The sequence below is a fragment of the Trachemys scripta genome, chromosome 18 (genome assembly GCF_013100865.1).
Source record: "Trachemys scripta elegans isolate TJP31775 chromosome 18, CAS_Tse_1.0, whole genome shotgun sequence".
In the NCBI taxonomy this organism is placed as follows: Eukaryota; Metazoa; Chordata; order Testudines; family Emydidae; genus Trachemys; species Trachemys scripta.
The window spans coordinates 16,504,328-16,516,669 of NC_048315.1; the positions used below are offsets into that span (position 1 = coordinate 16,504,328).

The 12,342-nt window shown below is 46.1% G+C and overlaps 1 protein-coding gene across 1 annotated transcript in view; it reads left to right on the forward strand.

The window, feature by feature from the left end:
* MYBBP1A (MYB binding protein 1a) overlaps positions 1–12,342 on the forward strand; it is a 79,978-nt gene that overhangs the window by 6,365 nt on the left and 61,271 nt on the right. The window contains 8 exon segments of the mRNA XM_034752790.1: positions 576–693; positions 3,839–4,128; positions 5,080–5,187; positions 5,792–5,917; positions 7,838–8,016; positions 8,019–8,043; positions 9,141–9,249; positions 10,451–10,541. Of these exon segments, the coding sequence (XP_034608681.1) occupies positions 576–693; positions 3,839–4,128; positions 5,080–5,187; positions 5,792–5,917; positions 7,838–8,016; positions 8,019–8,043; positions 9,141–9,249; positions 10,451–10,541 (1,046 nt within the window).

Genomic DNA, 12,342 nt, shown 5'->3' on the forward strand with positions numbered 1-12,342 from the left:
AGACTGCAAGAGTTAGCTGTTTTAGCAAGTTTTCAGGGTAAGATACCAAAATATTTTCAAGAACAAAGCTCATCAGTCATCTGCTGTATTGAAATTGATTCTGTTTGGAGTCAAAATCTTGTAAAATGTTTTTTTTTTGGTGTGTTTTTTGGCACTGTTTAATCTGAACCTTGGTTTGTTCACAAACCTGCTCCCTGAAACCTGACCCGAGTCCAGAGCCAAACACTGTTTCCTTGGCCTATCACTAAGGGATTTTGTTAACTTGCTGCATGCAAGTTACAGAGAAAAAGAAAGACCATTTTCCAACAGGAGCTGCCCAAATCTTGTATTTCGGTGCTCGAATCAGCATCAGGATAGATGGGTGAATGCTCATTTTATGCTCTGAAGTGCCGTTCTTTATAAAATCTGCCCACCTTAGAATGCTAGGCTGGTAGTGTCCCTGTAGTCTTGACTGCTGTCCATTTCTTTACGTCTCAGTGAAGCACACACAGGTGCTTTTCTTTCTCTGGCTTGTCCTTGTGTGTGGTGTTACTACTGTGGCCTTCACTGAGGGAATCTGTTCTCTTTTCACTCAGTTACATGTGCTACCGGTTGCTGGGCAGTGCTCTCCCACTCTTGTCTCTGGACCAGCTACAGGTTGTTCTCCGAGGGGAAGTGATGCGGCACTATGGAGATCATGTGGTATCGGCTCAGGTAGGCATCCCTGAGGATATGATGCAATCCATGCTAAAGGCCCCATGCTCGAGCAAACCCTACTTGATACAGCCATTTTTAAATATCGCAGTACAGTACTGTTAGAGCTTGTGTTGTATAAGGCAGTATTTGCTGTGGAGATATATGATGGGCTGAATTTGGATTGTTCTTTATCTTCATTGTGTGTTAGTTTCTGGTCTTATTCCTCAGCTGCGATTTTTTTTCAAAAGGAGTCAGCAATTGCCTAACTGTTTTTATTGATGTTGGGGTAAAATCCCCGTTGACTTTGCTGGGAGTGGAGTTAGGGCAACGCTGAGCACTTTTGAAAATCCCATCCTTAATCCTTATAGTTTCTTTTGATTTTTCGTGGTGGGATAGTGCCCAGAGGCACCCATTAGGACCGGGGTCACATTGTGCTGGGTGCTTTACAAACACATTTGAAAACAAGGTATAAAAGTGTTAACAGATGCTGGTAAGTCAGGGGTTCCCGAACTTTTCGCTGGCACAACCCTGTTTTAATGAATTATTTCCTCATAAGACCCCAGACAGCACATGTGCGGGGTTACGCCGCACAGAGGATGCCATTTTGTAGCGCAAAATGGTGTCCTCCACCCAGCATGACTTTGCAAGAACTGTATGTGTGAGGTCACACCGCACGGAGGATACCACTTTGCTTCCCAAAATGGCGTACTCTAAGCATTGTGACCTCTCATCCACCAGACACCTGAGATCACGCTGTGCGGAGCAAAATGGTGTCCTTCCCCCACACACACATGGGATTGCCGTGACCCCATCTTTTTATGGCGTGACCCCATTTGGGTCAGAACCCACAGTTTGGAAACTGTTGCGTTAAGTAGTTTACCGTAACATTGCTAAATAATCTGATTGGGGCTGAGGTGTGAGTTTCATTTGGAAATTCACTGTAAAATTCATCCCTTTGGCTCCAAGAAAACTAAAATAGTCATAGTCAAAAATAGTCATTTTTTGAGGGATGTTGGGGGGAACGCACTAAAAAGTGGCATTGGCTAGGCTCTGTGGGCTAACGTAATCCTGTTGCCCTTTGCTGTGGACACAGCAGTCATTGCTCTTTTCTTTTTGGGGGGCACACTAGTGTTCCAAGCTTCCGTTACTGGTATCACGGCAGCAGCTGAAGTGCAGTTGTAGTCTGCAAGTGAGGGTAACAATGGCACCTTCTTGCTCTTTTTCTCTAATATCTGCAGACTTAAAGTTTTAGTACATCTTGCTCCTGTTAGCCCTGCAAAGCTGTTGGAGAGTGGACTGAATTCTGTTTCTCTTTGTGCAGCAATGGACTTGTTTACTAAATTCTCACCTGCCATCCTTGTACGAGGCCATGGGATTCTACAGGTGACATGGAAGGCCTAATTGGAAGCCATAAAAATAAATGATAATTAATCTCCAGCACCTTTATTACTACTTTGATCTTCCAATCCCAGCTTAAATTAAGTAAGAACCGCTGGGTTCTTACTTTCCTCCAAGTCACCGGTACAGGTTACTGGAGACTGGGTGCTGGTTTGGTGATCCCCCTGTTCCTAAAAACACATCAATCCATATATATATATGTATATAATTTATATAATATTTTACTTGTAAAGTGCGCACATTTGATTTTGTTTAATCAAGAGACAACCAACATGAAACCCCTGTATCCCGATGCTACTCCGCTTTCAGCATAGAATCACATTTTAATGAATTTTTTCGGGGTGGTTCTGCTGATTTTGGACACTACTGACAGTACTGGAGGAGCTGACCAATAGAATGCAAATGTAAGCTCATTCAGTATGGTCAAATGAATGTGGCTGCCGCTTAATTACCTGTGAAATTTACTGGCTTTCTAGTCTAGGGAACATTCAGTCTTTAAATTTCATTACTGCTCCAGCTTCCCTCATATCACCGTATTGATCTTGACATTTCATAAAACAATTTGTTTAATTCACTTAGAAAAGTTGCATTATGTGGTTGGAATGGAGTCACTGTTCTTTCCCCTTCAAGCTTTCTCCAGATATATTTTCATTCTCCTCACGGCACAGTCGAGTGAGTGGGGATGAATGTACGACATAACTGAAACGCTGTGGATTGTAAAAGACCATTGGGAAAATGGGATAAAGAAACGTGTCTGGTGCTGCTGGGTTGAAATCTCTAACCCTGGCAGACTGCTGTCTGTATCATTCTAGCATATATGGCGTCTGGGATCTAGTGTAGATCTCAGCACCATGTGGCACTCTTTACAACACTCCTAGACTCAAAATTTGAACCACTTGATCTGGACAGCTTGCAGCAAGCCTGGGAGAACAGGCCCCATTGAACATTTATATGTGCTGTGTTTCTACTGCAGGAAACTAAAGCAGTTCTCACAAACTTTTTGGGCAATACTGCCAGCTGATGGTTCTTAAGACCTCTCCTATATCAGTCTATGTGGTGTCTGATCCACCAGGGAGAGAGGGCTATTTGCAGTTTGAGATTAAGGTTTGGTGAAGTCCAAGATCAGTGGCAGGTTAGAGCATGCAAGACTCCCAGGGGGAGTCCACTCCCAGTGGTTTGAGCATTGGCCTGCTAAACCCAGGGTTGTGAGTTCAATCCTTGAGGGGGCCACTTAGGGATCTGGGGCAAAATCAGTACTTGGTCCTGCTAGTGAAGGCAGGGGGCTGGACTTGATGACCTTTCAAGGTCCCTTCCAGTTCTAGGAGACGGGATATCTCCATTAATTTAAATTGCTGGTAGGTGAAGCAGTTTGATCTAGTGGATAGATCACTGGACTGGGCCCCAGGAGATCTGTGTTGTATTCTTGGCTCAGCCCCTAGCCTCTTGGGTGACCTTGTGTAAATCACTTCCCTTCTCTGTGCCTCAGCTTCCCCATCTGTAAAATGGAGCCCATTAGCTCATTGTCCAGCACTTTGTGATCTACTGATAGTACATAGGGATGACCTGACCACTGAAGGGGTGAGTGGGTTGTGGGGAATCTGGAGTATTGGTACTGCCCCAGTGACTGTCCAGCCCCAGGATTTATTGTACCAAGCGCAAGTACAGAGCAAGGTCAGCTTTGTACAGTGACTGAGTGTGCATATTTCTTGTCTCCATCGTGCAATATGATGGGCCGTAACCTGCTCGTATTAACTGTGTCTTTCAGCTTCCGGACCGGTTTAAGTTCGCTCCGGAGATGGAAACCTATGTTAACTCATTCCTAGAGGGCTGTGATGATCCAGAGAAGCAGCTGGCGGTGATGATTGGCTTCTCCACGCTAACCAATCAAGGCTATCCGGTTGTGCCCAGCTTCTGGAAGGTGGTGAAACACTTGCAGCCTGCAGCGTTGCTGAAATACGTCGACTGGCTCAAGAGGATGTTCCTTAGGCCAGATTTTGACTGCTGCTTAGATTTCACCACCAGCCGGCAAAAGCAGAACCAGGAGAAAGTCAATATGTGAGTGTATTTACAGTACAACCCCCTCCTCTTTCTCAGATCCGTGTCGTATGCATCTTCCCGTATTTAGCTCTGTTTGGTTGGCCTGGGGGAGATGTGGGACAGCTACAACAGTTGATTCCCAACAACACTTTTAGCTGGTCCTAGGTCAGGAGCAGCTTGTGTTTTCTGTTCCCTTTATCCTTATTGGGAAACCATAGAAATTTCCTATTGGGAAAACTTCTTGGGAAAATCTGGGGGGATGGAGTGTCTCTAGGTGGTCTTTCTCACTGTGCTACTACCCCAGCTGGACACTCTGTTGCTCAGTGTCTCTTCAAACTGAGATAGAAAACTTAGGTCCTGATCAGTTGTAATACAGCACTTTTTGTGACAGTTGGAGCACTGGTCAAATGAAAGTTTGGGTAATTGTATTCTGCCTAGTTAAAATTCCAGCTGCACTCCCTCAATTTTAGATGATGTGAAGGAAAGGGGCCTGTTTGTCTTAACTGTTACTGTGGTGTGGTACGCCAGCATGATGCTTCACCCCAGACATAGGCAAAGACTTGTCAAGGGTAAAAGACACTGTCAGTATGTTGTATTCTCCTTATGACTAAAGATCTTCAATCATAGGAACATTCTTGCTTTTCTTGAAGCAGTTTTTGGTGGAACACAGAGGCTCACTGGATTAGAATTGATTTGAGTTCATATTTGTTTATAAAGTGCATTTATACCAGCTGAAGAGCAAATGCAGATAGCTTAGGAAAGGTACCTTTATACATGCACCTGTCACTTCTTTGTGCATATGTGTCAGTATATGCTTCATTCTAACTGATTTCTAACTATATAAGGCCTCTGAGCTGCAGAAAGTCTACGTGGTATTCAGATTCTCATTACCCATTGTTTCAGTGTTTTCTTATCCAGTGTAGTGTCTGAGCTTCTGTTTTATAATTGTATCCATTTGCTTATTGAAAGGACCCAGCATCGAGTGGTTCGGCTGAGAAAATGGATTATTGCCCGACTAGTCAGCATCATTGACAGTCAAGGGAAGAAGGAAGAGGATTTGGTGATAGACGTTGTCAGGTGAGAAGGATTTAAAGACTACTTAGTGCCACCCAGTGGTGGGGTGATTCTTGCTAGAAGGCTGGAGTGGTACTAAAGCAACTGACAAGCAACCTTGGGCCAGTCACTTAGGGTAAAATTTTCAAAAACACCAAAATAACTTCGGAGCCTAACTTCCATTGATTTTCAGTAAGATGTAGGTTACTTAGGCACTGCATAGGTGCTTTGAAAATTATACCTCTAATCTTTTGGGCCAGAGTTTTCAAAGGTATTTAGGTGTCTATCTGCATCTTCAAGCACCTAACTACCTTTAGAAAAGTTGGTCATTGTGCCTAAATGAGTATTGTAGTAATAAAAATGATATTGCAAAGTGTTAAAAAGCTTCTTCGAGGTACTGAGCACCCTCCTCTTCCATTAACTGCAGGTACCTGGTGGGGTCGGGTGCCTATAGAATTGATGAGGCTTAATTAAAATTTGTGACGTGCTCAGAGATGCTTGGCTGAGAAATGCTAGATAAGCACATGCTGTTTACAATATTGAATTTGCTTTTTATAAAAGTGGTTTTGTATAGGTACACAGAACCCAAGTCAAATCTTCATCTGCACTCTTCCTTTTTCCCCTCTAGGTTTTGCTTCTTCCATGCTTTCTTCGAGACCCAGAAACCAACCTCTGAAATAGCAGAAACGAAATCCCTGCCCTCAGTACCTCTGGATGGACAGTCTCACTCGACGGCTGCAAACTTGTTTTTCAGGTATGGACTTTGCCTGCATGCATTTAACATTGGCAGTTGACCTCCTTTCTAGAGAGAAGGATCGTAGTAGTATTATTTTATTTGTATTGTCCGTGGATGGGGCTTCTAGGTGTTAAGACAAGTACCCCATGATGATAGAACAAACACAGACACAGAACAAACAAACACAGAACAAAAACATGGTGTCTGCTCCCCAAATAACTTACAATCTAAGTGCCAGGAAACAATGGGACAATATTGTCTAAATAGACAAGACAAACACAGGGTAGGGGAATGGGTAGAACACACAAGCAGAGTGAACAATGTGATGGCGGCAAACATCATGCTCATTCAAAAATAATTTGGGGGGAGTAGGGGGTGTTACTTAGGAGTGTGTCAGCTAAATGGGGGGAAAAGGGATGGGAGAGGGGGATGGGACAGGTGTAGAGTGAAACTGAGGTGAGAAGGGAGGGGGAGGGTTGGCACAGGGCTCAGACAGCCAGAACATTCTGGAATTTTGACTGGAATGTCCTGAGGTCCCAGCTTTGGCCGCTTCTGAGGAGTCTGTAGCTGGCTTCTCTGGCATGGGGGGAAGGCACTGCCTTGTCCTAGTGCCCCCAGGTAGGGTGTGTGTGTGTGTGTGTGTGTGTGTGTGTGTGTGTAAAAGTAACTGAAAGCCCTTTCCTTAGAGATCTTGGGTAAAGCTTCCTAGAAATGCTTACGCTTCTTAACACAATAACTGACCCAAATCGTATCTGTGCAGTGCTGAGGTGAGGCCAGATTGCCTTTCTCCTCCAATTTCCGTTTGGCCCCCATTGAATCGGCAGCACTGGCTGAGGGGAGCGCTATTTATGGACTCCAGCGAGGGGGGGTTTTGTTGTGACACTGCAGAGCCTGGCAGGGTCACATGGCTGCTCTCTGTTGCCTGCCAGTGGTATAATATAATTCCAGTGATCCAAATTCCTTAGATCCCAAAAGCCTAGCTATCCGAATCCACAGGGTGTTCCAGATGTAGCCTGTGTTAGTTAAGTATCGGTTTATCTGACTACCTGGTTATAGGCAAGTTTCGGCTGTCCCATTTGGATGAACAGGAGTGCATTGTTTTTGGGACTTGCTGATTGGTGCTCCACTCACCCTTCCTATTCTTAGGCAAAAGAAATGGAGTATTGATCTCGGGGCCATTGCTGCATCCAACGCTCTTCTGTCAGGCAGTTGAGAGGCCAGGTGCTCAAGTGCCCCTCTGTTGGAGGTCGGGAGAAAGGAGGAGGAGGTGGGGGGAGCATAATGAGTGGAGCTGTCGCTTGGCAAAGAATCCCGTGAAGCGTTGTGGGATAAAGAGCTTGGGGAAGGATGGCCTTGTGGTTTATAAGACACTGGACTGAGAGTTGGGAGAGCTGGGGTCAATTCCCAGCTCTGCCACAGACTCCCTTGATGACCTTGGGCAAGGTACTTAATCTCCCTTGTGCCCCAGTTCTCCATCTGTAAAATGGGGATCATGCTTCCTGTTCCTGTCCTGTCTAAGTAGATTGTAAGCCCTTCAGGGCAGGGACTCCTCTGACTTTGTGTTTGGACAGCACTTAGCGCGACTGGTCTTGGTTGGGGCCTTGAGATACTGCTGTAGTACAAATGGGGCCGCAGAAGAGAATCGCGGCTACGTTTTGGGCCCTGGAAGCAGAAAGCTTGCAAACTGTTGTTAAATTAAATAAATGCGTAGAGCTACCCAGAAAGGAATAGAATGAGTGAGCCGTGTTTTGAGACCGGTTCCTCTTAACTCATCCCAGCCATTGTGGTGTTGGGAATGGACGATAGAATAAATCAGACTCAGTGGGGTGCTAGTCCATAATTAGTGTGTCTCGGTGCTATAATAATCCATTAACTAATGAGAACAGCAGCAGTTCTCCATGTTAATGTGGCGCTCTCTACTGTCTGCTTGCTTCTCAGTTTGCTTCAGATTTTAAACTCTCTGCCCGTGCTGGGAGACACGGCGGAAGCTGCAGCTCTGAGGGAGAAGCACATCCACGGGGTGACGGCAGACAGGAATCTGTGGATCTACCTTATTATCCAGTACGCCAGCGTCCTCCTGTCCCATGAGAAGCACGTCAAGGCTGTGACTCCTTTCACGCCGAACAGAGGGCTGCTTGGGACCGGTGAGAGGCGTGGGAAGCCAGCTGAAGTCTGGTGACTAGCTGTGGGGGTGAGGAAGGGCAACGGGAATGGCTGACGCATGCAGGAAATCGAGGCTTCCGTAGCAGAGTGCAAAAGATTTGGGGAAAATGTGCTCCAGGAGTGTGTTTGCCCGGACTCGTCTCTTGGTGTCTCCAAGGCTGTGAGCTATGCCTCTGCTTTTGGGTCAGATCAGCCTAGAGCAGCAGATTTGTCTAGGCTGATGGGTCCAGGTATGTAACATGAGAGAATGGAAGCTGCCTGACTGAATAAGCATCTCCTCCCCTCTGGGTGAAGCAGCCTGTATCTGCCTGCTTTGTCTTTGCTGAGGGTGTATCCTAGATGTTAGAAGTGGATAAGCCCTGTTGGGGCACCTACTCCAGTGACTTGGCCAGTGCAGGATAGTTCCCTATACTGTACTACGCTTTTTATTGCTTTGTCCAGTGTGGTTGAACTGTCCTAAGCAGTGCGGTACCGTTCCTTCCCTTTGGAGACGCGTCCTCGATGTTTTGTTAGTCTGTGGAATTCTGCCTGAAATCCAGCCTGTGTTTTCCCTTTAACTTCACCCCATTGCTCCTAGCTAGACTCCCTTGCACCAACTCTAACTCTTCCTCCTGCTCCTTCCTCCCTTCAGATACTTGTTGATGGTCATGTGGCTTCCCACTCCCATTAGCTTTCCCAGGCTGGATTTCTCTTTTAATCTTTCCTCCTAGAAGACCAGTTCCTTTGACCCCCATTTGACCTTTTCTGAACTCCTCCTCTAAATGAGTATGCTGTTGCTGTGTATTCTGCTGAAGTCTATTGGGAATCCGTGCCTTGCCCTAAATACATTATTTAGAAGCCGTATAGAGAGTGCTGTTGCGAGAATTCAAGAGAAGACATCTATTACCGCCAATTGTTAGTCAAAGACAGATCCTTTCCTACATGCTTTGATGTCATTCTGGTCTAGTTAAATTGCCTCTGAGTATTTGAAGTGGTGCAGTTAACGAGTGCAGGGACATCTGAAGCTCTTGCTCTTGTCTGAGATGACATGGACTTTATCTTGTAACACTGAAAAGCCCATCGTCGTTTGTCTCTTCAGAATGCTGCAGTCTCTGGAGAACCTGCAGAAGAAAGAGAAGGAGTCCCGCAGTATGGAAATCTTTGCTTTCCAGCACCTTCTGCTCTTAGTGGGCATTCATCTGTTCAAGGTAACAGTCGCCGTGCATATTGCGCTATATAAACCATGCTGATGTCTGCTGGGCTTTCTGAACTGCGGGCAGAAACAGTTGGACACTTCCTTTGTGTTTGACAAGATATCCTTCAGAATTTCTGGCTATTTAAATGAAGGGGCCAGTAGAACAGGAATCCAACACCGGTCATAAGCATTGAGCTTTCAGCCAACGAAGGAAATGCATTTGGCTATCAGGGAGGGAGAAAGAGTGACTGGGAGTTGGAGTCCTGGTTTCTAATCCCAGTTCAGCCTCCAACTTGCTGTGTGACTGTGGCAAGTCACGTTCTTTCTTTGCTTCTAAATGGGATAATGTTGCTGCCTTCTCTGGGGTGTTGTGGTTGATTAATGTCTGTAAATGTTTGGAGACCCATTGGTGAGTGGTATTATATACATGCAAAGTTATTAATACAGTGGGGGTTGGAGGACTCATATTGGACTGTCTGTCAGAGTCCTCATCTAAAATATAAAGAGCATCCAAAAATACATTGTGCAAAGTGTTGGGATTGGCATCTTGTTAAAATTAAGAATCGTGTCTGCGACTGGTAATAGAAAACAACCAGAAAATCCTCGCTCTGCTTCTCATCTTGGCCACCCCAGCTACCAGCTTTTCACTGTCTTCAGCTCAGAAGTGTGCTATGGGGTGGCCTGGTGCTGATGGCCAAGGTGGGCTCTTCAGTTGTAAGTTCTGCTTAAACTGGAATCCCTGGTCTGAGCTATAATATAATGTTCACGTGTGCTATATATACAGAAGACCAGCAAAGCGTTTCCTGGCAGTTAATGACTGGAAAGTGAGGGGCTTTAAAACTGCACTCTCCTTGCAGAATTGTCCTATGTACAAAAATCCTTTTTTGGGGGGACTGTTGGGCAGTTGCCTCTGAAGTGCTGAGCCCTCTTCCTTCCCATGGTCTTGACTCCATGGCACTTTCCTGAAGGCCTGCACAACCCTGAAGCACTGGGTTCCTAGCTAGTCCTGTTAACTCCTGCCCTTTGTCCTGCCATATCCACGTGGCTGAGATGAAAACCCCAACGTGTCTGTGTGCCTAGCATCCTAATGGTGGCACATTGTGCTGAATTCAGGAGCAGAGATGGGTACGTTTCTTGTGTTGTCATTGCACTTGCACTGGTCGAGGGTATTCACTGCTTGGCTTCTCTCTCTGCTTCTTTTTTACATCAAACAGACTCCGGCAGAAACCCAGGACCTTCTGAATGACCTTCTGAACTGCATTGAGAGGGCGTTTGACAAGAAATCCAAGAAGAAGCAGCAGCCTGGTGAGTTCTGGTCTAAAGAGGGAGACTTGTGGAATTATTAACAATCCTCTACCCTGTTAATGTGTTTTCCATTGCCCAGAGCACACTGGGAGCCCACCAAAATATAAAGCCCATCTTAAAACAAAACCAGAGGAAGTGCGCTACTAACCAGCGAGAGCTAGGTCCTGCCCTCTGCGGAGAATGTTGATTTTGGTAGAGGAGGGAGTGGGGTGTGTCTCTTCCCTTCCTCAATCATAAGAAATACTCAACACTGAATGTCAGCATTGCTTGTTAGCTGGGGGTCGGCTTGTCGTCCTCTCCCACCAGCAGGTGCATATGGTGCCCATTCAAAGGTGCTCAAAACCCACCTCCCCATGTGACTAATTCCCTTCCCCACCCACCTAAGGAGAAGAGCTATGGGGTATATACTCTGAGATCCTGAGTACCCGGATACGATCGTGAGGGCCATGTTGTAAATGACAAGAGTAATTTTCTTGGCTAGAAGCTCAGGATAGATAAATCTCACGGGGGAATTGTCTTTAGGAGTTTGGGCTGAATTTTTACTTGTGAAAAAACTATTTGTTAACCACTGAGGGCTAAATTCATCACTGGCGTAAGTGGGAGCTTCTCCAGTGGATTCGTGGCCTCTGCTTGTGCCAGCAGTGAATTTGGCTTACGCCATCTGCTTTGAGTGCGGTTATTTGAAATGGCTGCTCTCTGAGGTAATCCTTAGGGCAGAGCTAGTAACTGATGCATGATCCAGCGATTGCAGCTGGGCACTGGGAAACAGGACTCCTGGGTTCTAATTCTGGCTCTGCCACTGACTCGTTGTGTTGGACAACTTGTGTTACCTCTCTGTGCCTCAATTTCCCCCTGTGAGAAACAGTGAGGATAATACCTGATTTGCAGGGTGTGTTGTGAGGCTTAAGCCTTTCCCTTAACTATTTTTTTTTCCACAGAGCGGCACAGTAATTCATATAAAAGATATGGCATAGAAAACAAAGCATCAAAAAACATGCAAGGGATTACATAAACGTACCTCGTTAGATTATTAAAGTAGAACTTGTTACATGGTGGGGCCAATAGGACCTCAAGATCCCATGTAAAACCCAGATACAAAAGAGCATGGTTAAGTTGTATGCTCTGGGGACTGTGGAAGGAAATGAAAGAGAATTCAAATGAACTTTCCCCTGGCCAACAGGGTAGGAAGGCTAATGGAGTGTCCAACTCATTGGGAGCAGAGGGCTAAATTCCATGCTTATTCGTGTGAAGGCCAAGGTATAAATTCAGAACTGTTTGCTCCCCACAGCACACTGGATGCCCACTGGCTTTAGTGGGAGGTTTGCATAGAGATCGGGGTGAGCATGACCTGTATAGATTAGCTAAGTGCTCAGTTATAAGTGGGCCAGTGCGTTTTTGTTATATTCATCACCTGGTGAGAGAATCTGCTCCCCTTTGGGCCACTGCTGCTAGAGTTGCCATTTGTTTCTCTTTCTTTCCCATTCTCCTTTCTGTTTCTCTCTTCCCCTCCAAGCCTTCCCATCTTTGTGAGTCTTCTTCTTTGTTCTTCCCTGTGGCAACCCTCAATTCCCCTGCTGGAGAGCGTCACTTCCACTCCCTGTCCCTATCGTCCACAGAAATGATCAGCCGTTCAATGGTTAATGTCAGAGGTGGGCCAACTACAGATCGTGGGCCACATCTGGCCCGCGGGACTGTCCTGCTTGGCCCTTGAGCTCCTGGCTGGGGAGGCTAGCCCCCGTCTCCTCCCCTACTGTCCCCCCTTCCCCGCAGCCTCAGTTTGCCATGCCGCCAGCGCTCTGGG